Below are 22,180 nucleotides of genomic sequence, written 5' to 3'. Positions count from 1 at the left end.
CTGCCGGGGGAGGTCACTTCACAAGCAGTGAAGCAGCTCTGCAGGTGTCTTTCTCTCCCCCTTTGTTTTCCTGTCCTCTCTCAATTTATCTCTGTCCTGTCCAACAACAGCAACAGCAATAACAACAAGGGCAACAAAATGAGAAAAATGGCCTCCAGGAACAGTGGATTTGTGGTACAGGCACAGAGCCTCAGCAATAACCCTGGAGGCAATAAATAAATAAATAAATAAATAAATAAATAGACATTTTTTTAAAGCAGTATCTCTTAAATGATCTTTCTTTGTTCTAACCATATGAAACATATCATTTTCTAAAATTTTAGCTGGATTAAGCTTGTAATGCATAAATCTCAGTGTGTTTGTACTTCTTAAGAAAAAAATTTCTTCTGACCTACCTTCCAACATTTAATTAAAATTATTGTTGAACATTTCTATTTACTTTATGTGAAAAGGTAGCAAAAGTAGTATTAGAAAACTAACAGCTGAGTTAAGGCCATAAAAAGCAATTAATTTGGTCAACAAAACAGTTTGGAATTATGTATGAAGATAATTAAAACACTTTAAGAAGTAAGCAAATAATATCATCTTTAATGACTCATTTGATTGCCAGGCAATAGCAAGCAAAAACAATTAAGATTATATTTAAAGCAATGGATACCCAAACCATTAGTTTTCTAACTCCCTTTCCTTAAAGAATTTCTTGCTGCTACTACCAGTCCCCTGATAGAGTGTGTAAGTCTATGTTAAGTACTAAGTCAATTTTAGTGCCTGGATGAATTAAAACATTATTTTTGTCATTGTTTGTTTATATATGTGTATATATGTATAGATATATACTTTTATCTGATTAACTTAAAAAGCTTCCTTACACAATGTAAAGGCACCAAAAGTTTCCTGATGGACCAAGCCTGATGGCACATGGTAGCCTAGGATTCCTGGGAATAGTTTGTGAATCTCTTCTTCCCATGCCAATGTGTCATAATCTGTCCTCATACAAAATTAAATCTGCAATGGACTATAATCTATCACAGCAGATCTGAAAACACAGAAGGGGGAAAGGATGGTTGTTAAAGGGAGTTTGGGAACCAAAGTTCATTTTTTATTTTTTCCCTTTTGTTACCCTTGTTTTTTTTTTCGTGGTTATTATTTTCATTGCTGTCGTTGTTGTTGGATAGGACAGAGAGAAATCGAGAGAGGAGGGGAAGACAGAGACGGGGAGAGAAAGATAGACATCTGCAGACCTGCTTTCACCACCTGTGAAGCAAGCCCCTGCAGATGGGGAGCTGGGGGGCTCAAACAGGGATCCTGATGCCGGTGTGCGCTTTGTGCCATGTACGCTTAACCCGCTGCGCCACAGCCTGGCTCCCGGGACCAAAGTTCTCATGGTGGAATAAGATGATAATCTGGCTGAGGGTAAAATAGGTACTGATAGCTATCTTAGAGCAATATGGAAATATAGTCTTGTGACAATAATCCTGTAAATCATTTCCTCAACAAAGTGATAAAAAAAATCTGTCCTCAGGAAACTTAAATCACTCCTTTTTAAAATATTTTACTTATTGGATAGTAACAGAGAAAAACTGATGTGAAAAGGGGAGATGGAAAAGGAGATGGAAAAAGAGACACCTGCAGCACTGTTTCACCACACATAAAGCTTCTCCCTGCAGGTGGAGAACAGGGGCTTGAACCTGGATCCTTGTCTATGGCAACAGGTGTGGTCAACCAACTGTGCCACCACCCAACTCCTTAAATGCCTCTTATAACAGTGACTTTTGTAAAATCTTGTCCAGAATCAAACCCAATTGCAAGGAAGACCAAAGTAGAAACAAACCAATGGGACTACATCAAATTGAAAAGCTTCTGCACATCCAAAGAAACAATTAAACAAACAGAGAGACCCCTCACAGAATGGGAGAAGATCTTCACATGCCAGACATCAGACAAGAAACTAATCACCAAAATATATAAAGAGCTCAGCAAACTTAGCACCAAAAAAGCAAATGACCCCATCCAAAAATGGGCAGAGGAAATGAACAAAACACTCACCACAGAGGAGATCCAAAAGGCTAACAAACATATGAAAAACTGCTCTAGGTCACTGATTGTCAGAGAAATGCAAATTAAGACAACACTAAGATACCACCTCACTCCTGTAAGAATGGCATACATCAAAAAGGACAGCAGCAACAAATGCTGGAGAGGATGTGGGGACAGAGGAACCCTTTTACATTGCTGGTGGGAATGTAAATTGGTACAGCCTCTGTGGAGAGCAGTCTGGAAAACCCTCAGAAGGCTAGACATGGACCTTCCATATGACCCAATAATTCCTCTCCTGGGGTTATACCCCAAGGACTCCATAACACCCAACCAAAAAGAGGTGTGTACTCCTATGTTCATAGCAGCACAATTCATAATAGCTAAAACCTGGAAGCAACCCAGGTGCCCAACAACAGATGAATGGCTGAGAAAGCTGTGGTATATATACACAATGGAATACTATGCAGCTATCAAGAACAATGAACCCACCTTCTCTGACCCATCTTGGACAGAGCTAGAAGGAATTATGTTAAGTGAACTGAGTCAGAAAGTTAAAGATGAGTATGGGATGATCCCACTCATCAACAGAAGCTGACTTAGAAGATCTGAAAGGGAAACTAAAAGCAGGACCTGATCAAATTGTAAGTAGGGCACCAAAGAAAAAACCCAGTGGTGAGGGGTAGACATGTAGCTTTCTGGGCCAGTGGGGGGTGGGAATGGGCGGGAGGGATGGGTCACGGTCCTTTGGTGATGGGAATGGTGTTTATGTACACTCCTAGCAAAATGTAGACATATAAATCAGTAGTTAATTAATATGAGAGGGGGAAATCAATTGTATGTCTCAAAGGTTCTCAGGAGACAAACTGAATCTTTTTAATAGATAGGCTACGTATTTGATATGCGGACTCTCTCAAAAGCCTAGACCAAGTAGATTGGAGGCTTCCAATAGCACAGCTATATACAAGATACTGGGTACTGTACAGCAAACCATAACAAAGGGACTTTTCAAAGTTAACCCAATTAACAAATAATGTGATGATAATATTAACTATTGATTGTCTTTTTGAACCCTAAGACAGCAGGAACCTCACATCTTCACTATAGAGCCCCTACTTCCCCCAGTCCTGGCACCCATGGATAGGGCTCACTTTCCCGTATGCTTCTCCCAATCCATACCAAATAATATTGCATCCGCCGATCACAACCTAACCAAAGCAACGATTGCCATCTCAACATGCTTCACCTCAGAGTGTATCCAGAGACTTCACGTGTGGAATGACAACCCTTCAGCTTCATTACTCGGGTGAGACCTTTCCTTTTATAGTACACTCTAATTTCATCTCAGGTAGTTCACTTTCTAACAAAGTCCCATAACCTAGACATACACCAGTTTCTGTGAGAGAGAGCGTATGCACACACGTATCCATAAACTACTGCAAAATATATACCTGAAAGCAGGATTACACTAGAGTTTGCAGTGAGTACCTCCCCAACACTTCCTCTCCACTATTCCAATCTTGGGATCCATGTTTGCTCAACAAATTGTTTGGCTTTGTATGTTAACTCTCTTTTCAATCACCAGGTTCCAGATGCCACCAGGATGCTGGCTAGGCTTCCCTGGATTGAAGACCCCACCAATGTGTCCTGGAGCTCAGCTTCCCCAGAGACACACCTTACTAGGGAAAGAGAGAGGCAGACTGGGAGTATGGACCGACCAGTCAACGCCCATGTTCAGCGGGGAAGCAATTACAGAAGCCAGACCCTCTACCTTCTGCAACCCTCAACGACCCTGGGTCCATGCTCCCAGAGGGCTAGAGAATGGGAAGGCTATCATGGGAGAGGGTGGGTTATGGGGATTGGGTGGTGGGAATTGTGTGGAGTTGTACCCCTCCTACCTTATGCTTTTGTTCACTAATCCTTTCTTAAATTAAAAATTTAAATAAAAAAAAAAAAAAAAATCTTGTCCAGAAGAAAAGAAAACCGACTTTGTAAGCAGAGTCCTGAAATTTAACTTTAAAAATATGAGAATGTGAAGAAGAAAACTCCAGTAACATCAGATGTTTGAGGAAGAATCTCAGGGCAGGAGTGTTGATGGGGTGAAACTGAACCCCAAGACAACATTTCAAATATGATAAAATAACAGTTCTCTGCAGTGGCCTTTATTTTTTAGGTACTTTGCATATTTGAAAACACTACTATAAAGAGCCAGATGGCTCTTCATAAAGAGATGAGAAGAATATTTGTTGTCTTGTTAATAATATTCATTCTGGTAGTATTTTTTAAATAAATTTTCTGAAGGGTTAAAGGCTTATATTACCCATTGTTTTTTCATGGGTAAAATTTCTCAAGGAGAGACCACAAAATCAGAGCTTTCTCTTCTGCCATAGCAACTCCTATATGGTGCCATAGCTTGAACCAGGTTTATGCACATGGCAAGGTATGTGTCCTACTTTCTGGCTCCCATTGTAATTTTCATTTTGAAAAAAAAAAATCAAGTTGATGAAAACGACACATTATTTTATCCAAACTTTATTTAAAAAAAATATTTATTCTCTTTTCTTGCCCTTGTTGTTTTATTGTTGTAGTCGTTGTTAGCTAGGACAGAGAGAAATGGAGACAGAGAGGGGGAGAGAAAGATAAGACACCTGAAGACCTGCTTTGCCCCAGTGAAGCGATTCCCCTGCAGGTAGGGAGCCAGGGGCTCGAACTGGTCCTTACGCTGGTCCTTGGGCTTTGCGCCACGTGCGCTTAACCCGCTGGCTACCACCCAACTCCCTTTATCCAATCTTTAAACAGTGAAAACATAGATGCACTAACCATTAAACATCACAAAAAAAATCTTTTATACATATAATATGTTTTGATTCTAGCTGATAGATTACTCATTCTATACTAATTCTATTTAGTAGAGAGTGCCTGACAATAGTAACACTAGTTAATATTTTATTCAGAAAAATGACATCCAGACTGATCACTGTAATTATTTAAGAGAAAATTAAGAGGAAAATTATTTTAATATGCAGCCTTAATGATAGCCATCACATGCATAATTTTTTTCTCACACATTTTCCACTGGCAAATTGTTCTTGAAAACTCTGTCAACATTTCAGCAATAATCTGTTACATAATAAGCTATGCATGCTTTTTGTCTAAAGGAATATAATTAAATAGTAGGGGTTTTTTTTTAAGTGAAATTTACTTCTGAAGTTTGTTGTTGAAGAAATTGAGACCCAGAGACACTAAGTGACTTGAAGAAGGCCAACAACTAGTTAATGTCAGAGCTAAGACTAAACCCCACATGCCCTGACTTGGAGCACACAGCTCTTTCTTCTTATCCAAACCCACATACATGATATGATAGAACTTTCAAACTGGGGTATGCATACCCCTGCAGGCAATGGCAGTGTGCCAGGGAGGTAAAGCCACAGGATAAACACAGGGTGTCTTGCTTCAATGTGAATGTTGCTCAAAGATTTCAGGGGAGTTAGTGGGAACTATCTTGTTTTTATTTTATATTAAAACAAGACTGATTATAAAGAAGAATGCACATTTTACAGGAATTTGTACCATTTCAGACTGGATTCCTCAGGCTACAGTCCTATCATATAGAAGTAAAAATTCTATTTACTTGGCAACAGAGAGAGAGAGAGAGAGAGAGATGCAAAGACAGAGAGAGAGAGAGGAGGGTTGGGGAGGTTTAGGAAAAATCTTTCAACCTGAAATTGTCATCAACTTCCATCTTTAACATTTCATAGCAAAATTTGCTGTATTTTATTCCTCAGTATCAGTTAAATTGCATTTTTTTTCTTTAAAAAAGGGAACACATTAAGGTTTTATTTAAAAAACATTGCTAAAAAAATTGCCGAGGGTTCTAAGAACAGAGTTGCTGTAAATTCTTTTCTTCTTGGGACTTGGGTGGCAGCGCAATGGGTTAAGCTCAGGTGGCGCAAAGCTCAAGGACTGACTTAAAGATTCCGGTTCAAGCCCCGGCTCCCCACGTGCAGGGGAGTAGCTTCACAAGCAATGAAGGTGTCTATTTGTAGGTGTCTATCTTTCTCTCCCCCTCTCCCCCTCCTCTCTCCATTTCTCTCTGTCCTATCCAGCAATGATGACAACAATAAAACAAGGGCAACAAAAGGGAGTAAATAAATAAATATTTTTTTTAAAGTCTTGAAGAATAAAAAAATTTTTTAAGCATAAGATAAAATGACCTTCAAGTTAAAGGACAGAAATTACATAGTTTCAGTAGAAATTAACTTTGCTAATATTTTAAGATGCTATATAAAGTATTTTGTATATGGCTCAAACTGTATAATATACAATATTGTACAAATCATATACATTTCCATTTTTCTGTGTAGCATATTTATAAGTTATATCTAAATTACTATATCACATACTAAAAACAAAAATGGAAGAGTAAATGCTAGTAAATATTTTTATACATTTTCTCAGTGGATCATTCCTCTCATCTGATTTTAATTTGGGGTATAAAAAACATTTAAACAATAGTAAATTATCAGATTATCAATCCCTCTGTAACTGCTAGAACTTTTATCCATCTACCCCAAAAGATTCAACTACTTTTTAGAAGCACTAAAAGTGTGCATGACTTCCCCAATGTGATATTTTAGAATGTTTTATTCCAACACCATGATTTTTAAATTTTATGACAATACTTATTTACAAAATTATAAGATTACAGGTAAAATTCCATTTCTTTTTTTTTAATTTAAGAAAGGAGACATTAACAAAACCATAGAATAAGAGGGGTACAACTCCACACAATTCCCATAACCCGATCTCCATATCCCATCCCCTCCACTGATAGACTTCCCATTCTCTATCTCTCTGGGAGTATGGATCCAGGGTCATTGTGGGGATGGAAGGTCTGGCTTCTGTAATTGCTTCCCCACTGAACTGGTCGATCCATACTCCCAGTCTGCCTCTCTCTTTCCCTAGTAGGGTGGGGCTCTGAGGAAAATTCCATTTCTACCACCAGGGTTCTGTGTCCTCATTCCTTCCATTGGAAACTATAGCAGTTCACCCAAGGTTGCTGATATGGATTGACTATTATTTCTGTAACTATCTGTCTATATTTATATATAATACCCTTTTTTCTATGGTCCTGCCCTCACTTCCTTTCTAAGTCATCCCTATTACTATTTCTGAATGTCCTTTATTTTTCCTCTTCTTTCTCTGGGTCCTGATGGAATTGGGTTTCAGAGGCCTCTGGCAATCATTCCTTAACATTTTTCCCCCTCTGGGAGTATGGACCAAAATTCTTTTTTTCTGTTGTTGCTTTTTTAAAAATTTCTTTATTGGAGGATTAATGATTTACATTCGACAGTAAAATAAAATAGTTTATACATGCATAACATTTCCCAGTTTTTCACATAACAATTCAACCTCCACTAGGTCCTCCTCTGCCATCATGTTCCAGGACCTGACCCCCAGCCCCACCCCAGAGTCTTTTACTTTGAGCAAAGTATATTTTATACACTTAAACTAATAGGTTGGAGAGCCAGAGTGCTTTTCTTAGTAAACTCAATGATTATTTCTTTTTTTTAATTTTTTATTTATAAAAAGGAAACATTGACAGAACCATAGGATAAAAGGGGTACAGATTTGCATAATTCCCACCACCAGAACTCTGTATCCCATCTCCTCCCCTGATAGCTTTCCTATTGTTTAACTCTCTGGGAGTATGGACCCAAGGTCATTGTGGTATGCAGAAGGTTGAAGGTCTGGCTTCTATAATTGCTTCCCCGCTGAACATGGGCGTTGACAGGTTAATCCATACTGCCAGCCTGTCTCTCTCTTTCCCTAGTGGGGAAGGGCTCTGGGGAAGCTAAGCTCCAGGACACATTGTCTGTCCAGGGAAGTCTTGTCGGCATCATGCTAGCATCTGGAACCTGGTGTCTGGAAAGAGAGTTAACATACAAAGCCAAACAAATTGTTGACCAATCATGGACCTAAGGGCTAGAATAGTACAGATGAAGAGTTGGGAGGGTCCTCCATTTTGTAGATAGCTAGTAAGCATATTTTAGTTAAATTCCAAAAGGGCCTGTAGCTATACTAGTTTTTTTTTTTTCTTTTTGCCCCTGAGCCTGAAATCTGATATGCAGGTGGATCCAAGTTATTGTCTGGGGAAATGATATCATGGCTGGGAAACAGACCAGAAAGCTGGATCAGGGAAGAGAGTAACTCCCTAATATAGGAAAGGGTTATAAATATTGTTGACTGTAAACTCCATTGATTTGATGTGATCTGGGGCCCATAATCTGGGGTCCTAAGCTAATTATGGACCAAAATTCTTTATGGGGTACAAAAGGTAGGAGTTCTGACTTCTGTAATTGCTTCTCCACTAGACATGGACATTGGCAGGTTGATCCATACCCCAAGCCTGTTTCTACCTTTCCCTAGTCAGGTAGGGCTCTGGAGAGGAGACATTCCAGGACACATTGGTGAGGTCTTCTGCCCAGGGAAGTCAGGATGGGATCATGATAGCATCTGTAACTTGATGGCTTTAAGGTGATAAGATATAAAGTAGAACAAGATGATTAATGAACAGGAACCAAAAATTAGAAATAGAGCAGATGAGAAGAGGATCTTAGGGTGGAAAGAAGCAAGAATTTGTGGTAGGTAGACAGCATAATGGTTATGCAAAGAGATTCTCATGCCTGAGACTCCAAAGTCACAGGTTCAATCCCCCATTCCACCATCAGTTAGAGCTGAACAGTGCTTTGGTAAAATTAAAATTAAATTAATTTTTTAAAAAAAGAAGAAATAAGTTCTTTTTAGGTATGTTTTTTGGGGCCTATGACTTTAGTAATTTTTGCTTGAGCTTGATAGATAACATGCTGGTGGACTAAATGTTGTCTGGGAAGATGTTTTCAGAGCTAAAAACAGGGCTAGAAAGAAAGCTGAGTTAGGGAAGAGAGTAGCTTCCAAACTTGAAGAAAATCCATTAATAAAATTATCTGTTTACCCCTCCAACCTAGCCCAGGGCCCATGTACATTTCTGTTTAGCACAGGAGCCTGTGTAACCTTTAAATCCCTGTCAATCTGACCTTACAGTCCGTGGTTATAGCTGCGAACATTCTAGGCTGCATTCATTTCAGGACCAGTCTTCCTTGAGTGGCAAGGCAGAATCACCCAGCCTCCCTTCAGAGAGTGGGGCAGTCCCTATCAATGCTACTTTAAAGGGAGGACAAGTTTCTGGAGTGACCCATGAGAGGGCTGATGATGACATTCCTGATGGAGGTGACCAGTGATGGTAGAGAGAGAAATCTTTTAGGCTCTACAGGACCTTGCCCTCAATGTAGAACAACAATGGTAAAAATTGCCCCAATCTCTGAAGGGAGGCTGGGTCAACATACTCTGCCAGATGAGTAAGACTGGTCCTGAATTGAGTGCAGCCTATAGTGTTCCTGGCTGTTGACCATGGAATGTGAGTTCAGACCAGTGGGGAAACAGAGGTTGCACAGGCTCTTGTGCTAAGTATGGATAGACATGAGCCCTAGATGAGATCAATGACATCTACAAATAATGATATTTATATACCTTTCCCATATTTTGGAGCTACTTTCTGCCCTGACTCAGCTTTCTAGTCCTATTTCCAACTCTGACACCATCTTCCCAGTCAATACCTTCAGCCTGCAAGTAAGCTATGGGGTTCAGGCCCTTTGGAATCTATCTAAAATAGACTTCCTAGTTTCTCCCAACATAAAAACCCCAAATCTCATCTGCTAAATTCTTATCTTTAGGTTCCTGATTACTAAACAATTTGTTCTGCTTTATTATGTTTTAAATTTAATTATGATCCACAAGTCCACTGGATAAAAGGGGTATAATTCCACACAATTTCCACCACCAGGGTTCTACATCCCATCCCCTCCATTGAAATTTTTCCTATTCTTTCTCTAGCATCATTATGCAGTGCAGAAGGTGGGAAGTCTAGTTTCTGTAATTGCTTCTCCACTCAACATGGGCTTTGGCAGGTCAATCCACACTCCCAGCCTGTTTAGATCTTTCCCTAGTGGGGCAGGGCTCTGAGAAGGTGGGGTTCCAGGACACACTGGTGAAGTTATCTGCCCAGGAAAGTCAGGTTAGGGTCATGGTGGCATCTGTAATTTGATGGCTGAAAAGCATTAAGATAGAAAGCAGAATGAACTGCTTAATAATCAGGAACCTAAAGGCAAGAAAATAGAAGATGAGATTTGGAGTTTCCATTTTGAAAGTCCATTTTAGATATATTCCAAAGGGCCCATGACTTTATTAATTTTTGCCTGAGCCTGACAGCTAACATTATACTTTATATTTTAATGTTTTTCAGCCACCAAGTTGCAGATGTTATGATGACACCAATCTGACTTCCCTAGGCAGACAACCTCACCAGTGTGTCCTGGAACCCTACCTACCCAAACCCCTATGTTTCCCATCAGGGAAACATAGAAACAGGCTGGAAGTATGAATCGACCTGCCAAAGCCCATGTCTAGCAGAGAAATAGTTACAGAAGCCAGGCCTTCCACCTTGAGTACCCCATAAAGATCTTAGTTTCATACTCCCAGAGGGATAAAACATAAGGAGGCTTCTAATGGAGGGAATGGGGATGGAACTTTGGTAGTGGGAACACTGTGGAATTGTACCCCTCTTACCTGACAATCTTGTCATTCAATATTAAATCACTAATAAAAAATTAGAGGGGGGAAGGTGGTAGTGCACTGGATCAAGCACACAGGGAGCAAAATGCAAGAACCAGGGTAAGGATCACGGCTCCAATCCCCTACTCCCCACCTACAGGGGGGTCACTTCACAAGATATGAAGCAGGTCTGCAGGTGTGCATCTTTCTCTCCCCTCTGTATTCCCCTCCTCTCTTGGTTTCTATCTGTCCTATCCAACAGAAACAACAACAAAATGGAAAAAATGGGGGCCAGGTGGTGGCATACCTGGTTAAGCACACACACTACAGTGCACAAGGACCCAGGTTCAAGCCTTTGGTCACCACCTGCAGAGCTTCAGGTGTCTCTTTCTCTCTCCCTCTCTATTTCCCCCTTCCCTTTTAATTTCTCTCTGTCTCTATCCAATAATAAATAAATAGTTTTTAAAAAATTGAAAAAATGGCTGCCAGAAGCAGTGGATTCATAGTGCAGGCACTGAGCCCCAGCTACAACCCTGGAGGAAATAAAATAAGTCTAGGCCCATCATATCTACCAACACCAGAATTTTTTAAAATATATTTTACTAGAAAAAATAGTGTACAGGGGAGTTTTCAACACAGGAGTACAACCTCTTATCTCTCCATCATAGGTATCTCTTCTTTACTCCCACCATCTAGCAAAGTCTTTCTCTACCATTATGCTCAGAGTTCTTAACTTTGCTGCAGTACACTATACCCAGCTCAAGTTTCATCCAGTTCTTTCCTTTTTTTTCTTTTTTCTTAATTTCCACCTATGAGTGAAATCATCTGGTATTTGTTCTCCTTCCACCAGATCTTTTTTTTTTTCAAAAGTGGCCATGTCCATTTCATAAAGCTACACTTAATTCCTAGATTTCAAATTCATATTTGGAGCCAAGAAACCAATTTACTCCTTTGAACCAGCACTTACAGAAAGCAAAGTGTTAGGGTCTTGCAGAAGAATAGTGGTGACACAAAGTCTTACATCAAAGTTTCCCAAATAAACAGTATGTAAACAGTATCATAAGATAATGCTAGAAGTTTCAGTAGAACTAGGGAGAACATTAAAAAATAAAAAAGTCTTTAAGAGTGAGAGAAAATAGCTAAATTTATATAACTTGATAAATAACTCAATTTACTCATAACCTGGCAGAGAAAATATTTTTCAGTCAATTGCACTTACACTTTGCCAATTAAGTCAGCAAAGAGTTTCATTTTTCTGTGATGGGGTGAGGAGACTTGGTATCACCATCACCTCCATTTCCTTATAGGGATTGGATCTGGGATGAGACAAGTAAATCACTGGCCTTCGTGCAAAAATGTAGGACACCAGCAAATCAGCAGGAATTAATTAAGTCAATTCAGTATTTTAGAAAATCAATATCAGGGGCCAGGCAGTGGCACACTGGGCTAACTGCATATAGTATGAAGTGGAAATACCAGCTCAAGCTTCCGGATTGGAGCCTCAGGCTCCATACCTGCAAGGGGGAGGGGGGGGGGTCGCTTCACAAGCGGTGAAAGCAGGTCTGTAGGTGTCTCTCTGTCTCTTTCCTTCTCTATCCCCCCCCCTCCTCTTTCAATTTCTCTCTATCCTATCCCCCTCCATTTTTTTTTTAAATGGCCACAGAAGCAGTGGATCCATAGTGCAGGCACTGAGCCCCAGCGATAACCCTGGAGGCAAAAGAAAAGAATAGGAAAGCTATCAAGGGAGGGGATGGGATACGGAGTTCTGGTGGTGGGAATTGTGTGGAGTTGTACCTCTCTTATCCTATGGTTTTGTCAGTGTTTCCTTTTTATAAATAAAAAAGGAAGGAAGGAAGGAAGAAGGAAAGGAAGAAAGAAAAATATAAGATCAGAATCAGTGTGAAAATATCCAGGATTAACAAAGTGTCAACATTTAAAATGAAGAGAATCAGAGTATTGGGTTTGTTCTAGGTTTCCCTTCCCTTTTTACCCAAGGCTCCATTAGGATTCCACAGGATACTGCCTCACAGGGACCCCTCCATCTGATTTATATAGAAACCTACATTTTCTGTCATTCAGATCTCAATTCAGTAAATGAATGACTGCTGTTGGGCCCTGTACCATTCTTGGTCTCCCGTCCGCGGAGCTGATCGCCCTCTCTTCTCTGTCCACATTTTACCCTACGCTAGGGGGTAAGCCATAGGTGCCTGTGGTACGTCGCAATGGGTGCTGCAGGGCCACACTCATAAACGTCACAAAAGTCAGGCTTTGGTTTCAAATCTTCCCTACTTTGGATTGGTTTTTAGTTACTACGACTGGAAACTGCTGGCCCCCACAACAATAGGCCGCAGATTAGACGGCTTTGATTTTCTGGATGGCCCGGGACCAGAATCATCTCAGCAGGTCCTGGCGACATTCGACCACTAGACCTAGAACCAGAACTAGAACGAGTGTACTGGAGACATCCCTGGAATTAAGCCGCAAGGTAAATAATGCAGCTTTCCCTCCTTGCTTCCCCAGACCTAGAAATTCTCCAGCTCTCTACCATAGCTTTCTGAGATCTGCTCCTAGCATCCAGACCTGAGGAGGTGGAGCAATAGGAATCCCCTCCCTCCCCTAACTTGCCACTGAGGACAGAAACTCTCCTAGATCGGGTTTGGGGGTTGGCCATGATCTACATTAGTAGATTTATATTAACCTTTCCCACTTAACTTCTGTTATATTCATAATAATGGCAGTTTAGAGACTAGCTAATGAGATCATCTATGTGAAAGATTGATTCGGCAACAGGTTATATATACGCATCACTGAAATGTTAACAGATCAATACCTGGAGGAGTAAAGAAAGGTTCTATGATGATAGTGCAGCAAGGAGGACAGTTAAGACAGTGTCTAAATCAATAGTAGGATGGGGGGAAATAGCTCATGTCAGAGTTGTGCCACATAGGAGCCAGCAAGGTTTGCTAGAGCTGTCAGATTTGTCAGGAAAGGCTTGAGGCTGCTATGATTAAATAGGGCTGAGAGTGCTGTAAAGAGTTGAAAGCTATTCACACAAAGTTCTACTAGTGTGTACCCTGTGTGTGGCAAGTAAGATAAAGAGATTTAACACTACATTTTGTAAATTGTCAATGGGAAATGGTCTTCTATAAGGTTTAATGGATTCCTTTATTCTGGCATGTGTTAATCTTACAATTTAGAAAAAAAATAGGTCTTCTCAGCTGTTAAAAATGATGAAATCATTTCCTTTGTTTCTTCCATCGTGAGTAGAACTGGAAAGCATTATGTTAAGTAAGATAAGCCAAAAAGAGAAGGACAAATACCAGATGATCTCACTTACAGGTGGAATTTAAAAAAAAGAGACAGGAAGAAAAAACACAAAGCAAAATTTGGACTGGGTGGGGTATTCTGCACCTAAGCAAAAGACTGAGGGAGGAGGGCTTGGGAAGGAGTGAAGAAAATCTTAACGTCTTTATGTATGATGATGGAAGTAATCCTAGGTTGGAGGTAAGAGTTTTCTGCAGACACCTACCACAGAGAGATGAAAATCTGTGCCCATGTGTCAACAACCAAACTGTAAACTCTTTAAACCTCTCCCCCAATAAAATGGGAAAAAACAATCTCTCTTATTTAGAGAGATTCACTAGTCAATGAGGAAGTTGCTGCTACTCTTCTTATAACTATCCACACCTCAAAAATACTAGAATAGTTTTATTGTCTTGTTTTGTTAACTAGCTATGCAATAATTGGAAATCTGATGTTCCCCTTTCATCGGGTTATTGAAAGTGCCCCCACCCATTCACTACCTTTTCTGAATAATATTTTCTACCACCCTATGCAACATTATAGATCCAAATTCTACCTTCTTGAAGTTTGCCCACTGTCCCCATTACCCTTGTCCTCACCCATTCTAATTTCATAACTAACCCTACTTATCTTTGTTTGAGCCTTGGGTCCTTCCTCTCCTCTGTAAATGGAGACACTTTAGAGGGCTCTTCCTCTGCTCTATGCTAACTTATCAGCAGTACATTTCTACTCTGACATCTTTGATGAAATCAGCTGTTAACTTGCAGCTTTCTGGTGGATGCCTTGACCTGTGGGTATATTCCCTCAGTGCCTCCATGTTAGTATTTCTCTGTGAATTTATCTTGCTTTCCCTCACCTATCTCATCATCACCTGCAACTTCCCTTGCCTTCATGTTCTCCCTCAAGTCATTTGCCTATACCTACCAAGTCTGTCTGCACACTCCCCTGCCATGTGTATCCCCAGATCATTCCCTCTTGGCATGATCCTGGGCCAGGATCATCACACTTTTCCTTGATTTTCCAGAGGCAACTTTGTTTCCTGTCTATAGTTGTCTCTGCACTTCATGCCATCATACACGTTGCAACTAGTCATCTTCCTCAGGTCTTGTGTTGTCATATCTTTTCTCCCATTTTAAAATCTTATAGTATTTCCCTATTGCCCCTAAATTGAGTTCAGTGGTGAATTCCCCAATAGTTATTAAGCCCATTCTTTCAAAGAACCAACAGAAGAAGAGCCCCACAAGAAAAAAAAAATCTTAAAGTTACTTGCTATTGGGCATTTATCATAGGACTAATTAGAACGATTCTGGACTTTTTTTTAAAGAATTTATTTATTTATTTATTCATGAGAAAGATAGGAGGAAAGAGAAAGAACAAGCCATCACTCTGGTACATGTGCTGCCGGGGATCAAACTTGGGACCTCATGGTTGAGAATCCAATGCTTTATCCACTACATCACCTCCCGGACCACGGTGGACTTTTTTTTTTTTACACTAATTTTGCCATGTGGTTAGTCAATGTATTTTATATAGATGCAAACACATATAATATAAAGTTGAATTCTAATTTACAGATTTTATAAAGCACAAATTTATTTTAACTAGAGTTCTCGGAACCAGTAAAAGATTTTTCTTGTTGATTAAGTGCATATCTACTGGTCTAAATTTCAAAGTTAGCATAAATAATATGCCAACCCCCTTCTCCTAATTTATTAATACATTTCTCATAATTAATTTTCATTGTAGCCTAAGGCTGTACAGCACTACACTCTGAATTTTCTTCTCTTATTCCCCTCAGACTGAAAATGCCTATACAGCAATACTCTATTTATAATTTTTCCTCCCCTTTATGACCCAGTCCACCTGTCAGTCGTGCCCTGACATTTGCTTAGAGTTCTCAGACTGACAGTCATCTCTTCCTCCTCTGAATTCATCAGAGCATATTTTCCTGTTCTCATAGTTCTAATACTTGCAACCTTCTCTTATAATATTGTGTTATCTTTCATTCTCCCTCTAGCAGATTTGCTCATAAAAGCCTGGCACCTTGCCTGATTCATTGCTGCACTTATTAGCTAGTCATAGACTAAACTAGTCACAGCCTGAATGAAACACTCAGTGGTTTGTGGTTCAATAAATGGCTGAATCATCCACTTGGATTTACTATTTAAAAAAGAAATGTTCATCTTAAAAAATGTTTGTTTTTGTCCAGCTATAGTAGAAAATGGTATTGATAATCCCTTAAAGATTATAACATTGAATTACCATATGATCTAGCAATTCTAAGTATATACTTAAATTAAGCAGGAACTTCAACAGATAATTGGAAAACAAATATGGTATATACAATGAAATGGAATGTTATTTAGATTTTAAAAAGAATAAAATTTTGATACATTCTACAACATGATGAAACTTCAAGCCATTATACTAAGCAAAATAAGCTAGTCAGTAAAAAGAAAATGCTGTTCCACATATGTGTGGTACAGAGGGCATTCAATTACATAAAGACAGAAAAATTGAAGGTTGGTTGTCAGGGACTAAGGAAGGGAGAAAATGTTAAGTTGGTGCTTAATATGTGCAGAGTTTTAGTTGAGGAACATAAAAAAGTTCTGAAAATGAATAGGGGGTGATGGGTGCACAGCACTGTGAGTGCCCTAAAACCACAAGACCGTACAGTTAAAGTAGTAAATTCTATGTTATGTATATTTTACCACAGTTAAAAAAAATAGGGAAAGAATGCTTTTGTGTTTCTTTAGATGAAAGGAATATGCTGCTATTTAAAATTGTGTGTTGATTGGGAACTGGAACTGCTCCACCATGGATTCACTGAAATTCAAAACTTCTTGGCATGTTTGTGTGCTCTTTGGCACGTTGACATTAATGTTTGTTACCAAATTCATAAAAAAATTGAAGTTGAAAAGAAGCATACCATAATAAGAAAATAAATACATAATTATACCAGTGATTTGCATATTATTGTCATAGTTTCAATTTCCTCTCATGTTTTCACTTTCAATTTTTGATTTTAATCTTTAAATATATTCCATGGCTAACAGATTCAAAATGTGTACTAATTTCTGATTAAGAAAGCAACTTGTACTTATTACAAAGTACTCAAATATTGTTAAAAGATATATTGCTTCAAAAGTGAAAATGTCTCATGATCTTAGGTGATAATTTTTGTTAGCAGTTTGGAGTTTGTACATATAAATGTCACAGACAGCAAAAAATAATAGTTATATTTACACAAATTGAATGTCCAATGACATTTTTGCAATAAATTAAGTTTGGATATATTCACACATTTAGATATTGATCTTTCTATATTTGTAAACTACTGCAGGGGTCAGAAAGTGATGACCCTAGTAAAGCACAAATGTTATTATGCACAAAGACCTAGGTTCCAGCCCCAGTCCCAAGTCCCCAGTCTTCACTGGCATCAGAGAGGTTTCATGAATGGTAATGTAGTGCTGCAAGCGTCTCTTTTTTTCTCTCTCTCTCCCCTAAATTCCCTCTGAATTACTGTCCATCACTATCAAAAAATAAGGAAAGAAAAGTTTGCCAACAGTGGTAGATTTGTAATGCAAACACTGAGCCCCTGATGGCAAAATAAATAAACAAGCAAACTACTTCACAGTATTCTTGTGTGAGGTGGAAACTGAATTTAACCAATATTCCACTCAATGAAAAATACATCACAGACAAGGTTCAGATCACAGTGGCATTCGTGTGTGTGTGTGTGTGTGTGTGTGTGTGTGTGTGTGTGTGTGTACCACTATATTTCTGAGTGCTGGAAATGTATTTCTGTGTCTTAGATGAGGACTAGCAGGATCAAAACTTATTTCTAATTTCAAGAGATGGTTGAAGTTTTTTATCAATTATTCATTTATTTATCTACTTATTTATTTATTAGATAGAGAGAAGTTGAGAGGGGGGAGAGAGAGAGAGCTAGGGAGACACCTATAGCACTGCTTCACCACTCATGAAGTTTTCCCCACTGCAAGTGGTGACCAAGGGCTTGAACCTGAGTCCTTGCACACTGGCCCCAGAAAAAAATGATTTTTTTAAAATTTACATCTGAATGTCTTTAACATCCCAACCAATTGAAGTTGCAGTTGTGTACAGTAGATGCTGATGGTTTGGGAGCTTAAGTTTGGTTTGGTTTGGTTTGTTTTGGTTTGGTTTGGTTTTTTCCAGAACAATGCTCAGCTCTGGCTTATGGTGGTGCAGGGAAATGATGGCTGCCTAAATTCTAAATCCAATTGTGGCTATCTAAACTTAATTTAGTATTTTATTTCTTATTAAATGTTTATTTTTATGAAAGAGGTCATGAGAAAAAAAGTCCAGGGTACTTCTCAGTTCTGACATATGTTAGTGCCTAAGATTGAATCTGGAGTCTCAATGGCTTTTTTTTTTCCCAGTCCCAAATTCACCTTGTTTATTAGGACCTTGGAATATCCTGTTGGAAAGGCAATTCACCTGAGTCAATGAATTATCCAAGTTTCAAGATTCAGCTTGTATAACAGAAACAAAGGAAGTTGAGAACTATAAATTATCAGGAGTTCTTCATCTCTAAGATATCTACCTTCTTCACTATAGACAGTGGTTCATCTCAATAAATCTAATTCTTCTTAATGCCCTCTAGTAAATAACAAAGCCATTGTCAAGGTTTCATAAATCACTTACTGGCATTACAGTCTCACCACCCACAACAAATCCCAGCTGAAATTTGGTGATTGTTTTGATGCTGATAATTACAATGTGTCTCAGATTCCAGAAGTGTAAAAATTATACTTTCCATTTTTATTGTGTTTTGTTAGCTGTATTCCTCCATAGCAAATTAAAAATGGTCTTTAATTTTTCCATGTCATCCTGGGCCATGTGGCCGTAAATGTTATTTTGTAATTTAGAAAGGACCTTAAGAAAAATCACTGGAATAACAGTGCTGGTTTTAAATTATCAAAACAAAGCCTCTGAAAATAAAAATTTCTTCTTTTTCACCTCAAATCCTCACGGTACTAATATGTCAGCAGCTCATAGAAAACTAAGAAACTTTCCTTTGTAAGGCAAGGGAAATATATGTTTTCATTTATCCAGAGAAAAGTTACATTGTTATTCCATTGCTGATTCATACCTTTCCTTTTATAGTACACTCTAATTTCATCTCAGGTAGTTCACTTTCTAACAAAGTCCCATAACCTAGATATACACCAGTTTCTGTGAGAGAGAGCTTATGCTCACACGTATCCATAAACTACTGCAAAATATATACCGGAAAGCAGAAGTACATTAGAGTTTGCAGTGAGTACCTCCCTAACACTTCCTCTCCACTATTCCAAGCTTGGGATCCATGATTGCTCAACAAATTGTTTGGCTTCATATGTTAACTCTCTTTTCAATCACCAGGTTCCAGATGCCACCAGGATGCTGGCCAGGCTTCCCTGGATTGAAGACCCCACCAATGTGTCCTGGAGCTCAGCTTCCCCAGAGACACACCTTACTAGGGAAAGAGAGAGGCAGACTGGGAGTATGGACCGACCAGTCAACGCCCATGTTCAGCGGGGAAGCAATTACAGAAGCCAGACCTTCTACCTTCTGCAACCCTCAATGACCCTGGGTCCATGCTCCCAGAGGGCTAGAGAATGGGAAAGCTATCATGGGAGGGGGTGGGTTATGGAGATTGGGTGGTGGGAATTGTGTGGAGTTGTACCCCTCCTACCTTATGTTTTTGTTCATTAATCCTTTCTTAAATAAAAAATTTAAAAAAAAAACAACGAAAACTTCCAGGGTACCAAGTACATTGAAGTGAACACAAAAATGAATCTTATGATAATTTCATTATATCCTACTCCATCTTCAGCCCCAATACTAAGTGTTTTCTGTGAAACTGGAAAACCTACCAAATGCAAATTCTTCCATTTGGATAATTTTATTCTAATAATTACTTAAAGATAAAATTATGCAGGGGTAGATAGCATAATGGTTATGCAAAGAGACTCTCATGCCTGAGACTCCAAAGTCTCAGGTTCAAATCCCCTGGACCATCATAAGCCTGAGCTGAACAGTGTTCTGGTAAAAAGAAAAAAATACAATTATCCTGACTTAGAGAGAATCAAAAACTTGTTTCTGGGGGCTGAGGTGATAGCATAATGGCTATGCAAAGAAACTCTCCTGCCTGAGGCTCTAAGATCCCAGGTTCAATCCCAGCACCGCCATCAACCAGAGCTTATCATTGCTCTGGTAAAAATGAAAAAAAATGCAAGTCGATTATATTGGATATATATCTTTATATATGAAAACATATATATCTTTATATATGAAAAGTCAGATTTGAACCTTTACTGAAAACTTGTCTGGTATATATGTACACAGATATTTTTTTCTCTTTGATTAAAATTTATTTATATATCTGTGCCCAGGATTAAGGATAATGAAATTCAACCACAAAAATAATTAAATATATAATTGTAGTGTTGGAATTTATCAGTTTAGAGTAGTTGTCTCCATATTCACCTTTCTTTTGATCTTCTTGTAGACTTTATTGTTATTGACTGCAAATGTCTCAGTATTTTTGCTCAGTGGAATGTGGTTTGACAGATTAATTATATGTTATCAGGCAGTTGAAGATCAGCTAAAGATATGTGGCCACAAGAGGGATGCTGATGTCTTTGAGCTGTTCCTCTCTCAAAAGTAAGTGTATTTTATCTAAAAATAGATGAATGTGTTATAGTATTTCCTAGATACAAATGTTCTTTTCCATCATTTTACCTCCCAGAGAATTGATTAAGGAACAAGTACCACATTCTAATTGCTTTGCTACTTGGAATGCAATCTCTGTTGGAGAGGCAGGAAAATGCTGAGATGAATTTTTTAAATTATGGAACCGACCTGAGTTTGGATCTCTGATTGATCTCTTCCAACTGAGTTATTTTGAGCATATCATATAGCCCCCTATATGACTGTCAGGTATAAATAGAGAGAAAGAGATACTGCCTTATTATATGTGGATTTCAGAGAAGCAAATATATTTATATGTATATATAAATACTCCACACAATATCGAACATTTTGCAATTTATTTGAAATTCACAATTAACTGAACAGTTCTTATTTTATCTGGCATCCATATTTTCTAGCTGTAATAATGCTATATGTTTGTTTAATCAGTTGTAAAAAATAAGCCTTTTAGTGGAAGATAGGAAATAAGCTAGTACACGGTAAGTACTCAATGAGCGTTAGTGCGGTTAATATTATTACTATTAATAGAGAAAAATGACTCATTATACTCCCCATTCTATAGTAATGACACCTATTACACTATAACTCCTAGATAACAACCCCTATATTTATTTTACTGGCATGTAAGGAAGCCCCTCCCTTATATAACAACCTTCTTTGATTCCGCTCCAACTCCCAAAGGTGGCAAACAGGAAAGAGGGGACAGTGCCTAAGCTAGGACCTAGGTATAAGAGGAAGCTATGAACTGAATTGTTCTCCAAGATCACCATTTACACTGGCCAATAAGTTACCCCTGTGCAACCACAGTTTGCATTTTAATAATAATGACCTTACTCCTATTCTCTCCGTCCTACATGCATTTTCTTGTTGTTGTTGTTGTTGTTGTTGTTGTTTCATTTTGTTTTTGAGGAGTCAGAGTGTGATGTGTGCTTGAACTCACTTCTTCCTAACCCTAACCCTAACTTTTTCATTCATATAGAGATAGAGCAAGAGGGAGAGACACTACAGCACTCTGGTACCACAGCACTTCCATGTGGTATTCAGGTTCAAACTTGGACCATGTGCACAGCCAGAATATGTTCCTTACCTGGGCCATTATCTCTCCAACCTCCACCATGTTTGTTTTTTTTTAAATCTCTGTGAATTCTATGAGAAATAGCTCTGCTAATATATCATCTTTGGAACTTAGCTAGGTTTTAAAGAAAACATCCTAGTATATCAATGAAATTTATCTCTAGTAATTTGAGAAAATATTTTACAAGTGTATTCCTTTAATTATATATAAATATTTATTTCAGCTTATCGGTGTAAATAAAAACATTTATATTTGAAAATACGACTCTGATCATGGTAGTAAGGGAAAAAAAGGTCAGTTGAAGATTTCTTTAAAAATATACTTTGCAGGACTCGGCAGTGGTGCAGTGGGTTAAGCGCACGTGGCGAAAAGTGCAAGAAC

General features: G+C 38.6%; 1 protein-coding gene across 2 annotated transcripts in view; it reads left to right on the top strand.

Moving 5' to 3' along the window:
• Window positions 1–13,008: 13,008 nt before the first annotated feature.
• LRRC72 (leucine rich repeat containing 72) overlaps window positions 13,009–22,180 on the top strand; it is a 71,140-nt gene continuing 61,968 nt past the window's right edge. For both annotated transcript variants that reach the window (XM_007531971.2, XM_060196144.1), the window contains exons 1-2: window positions 13,009–13,168; window positions 20,603–20,676. In XM_007531971.2, coding sequence (XP_007532033.1) covers window positions 13,058–13,168; window positions 20,603–20,676 — 185 coding nt within the window. In that variant the 5' untranslated portion in view covers window positions 13,009–13,057. The remainder of the gene's footprint in view (window positions 13,169–20,602; window positions 20,677–22,180) is intronic.

The sequence above is a fragment of the Erinaceus europaeus genome, chromosome 8 (assembly GCF_950295315.1).
Source record: "Erinaceus europaeus chromosome 8, mEriEur2.1, whole genome shotgun sequence".
Classification (NCBI taxonomy): Eukaryota; Metazoa; Chordata; class Mammalia; order Eulipotyphla; family Erinaceidae; genus Erinaceus; species Erinaceus europaeus.
This window is presented reverse-complemented; position numbering and strand designations above follow the sequence as displayed.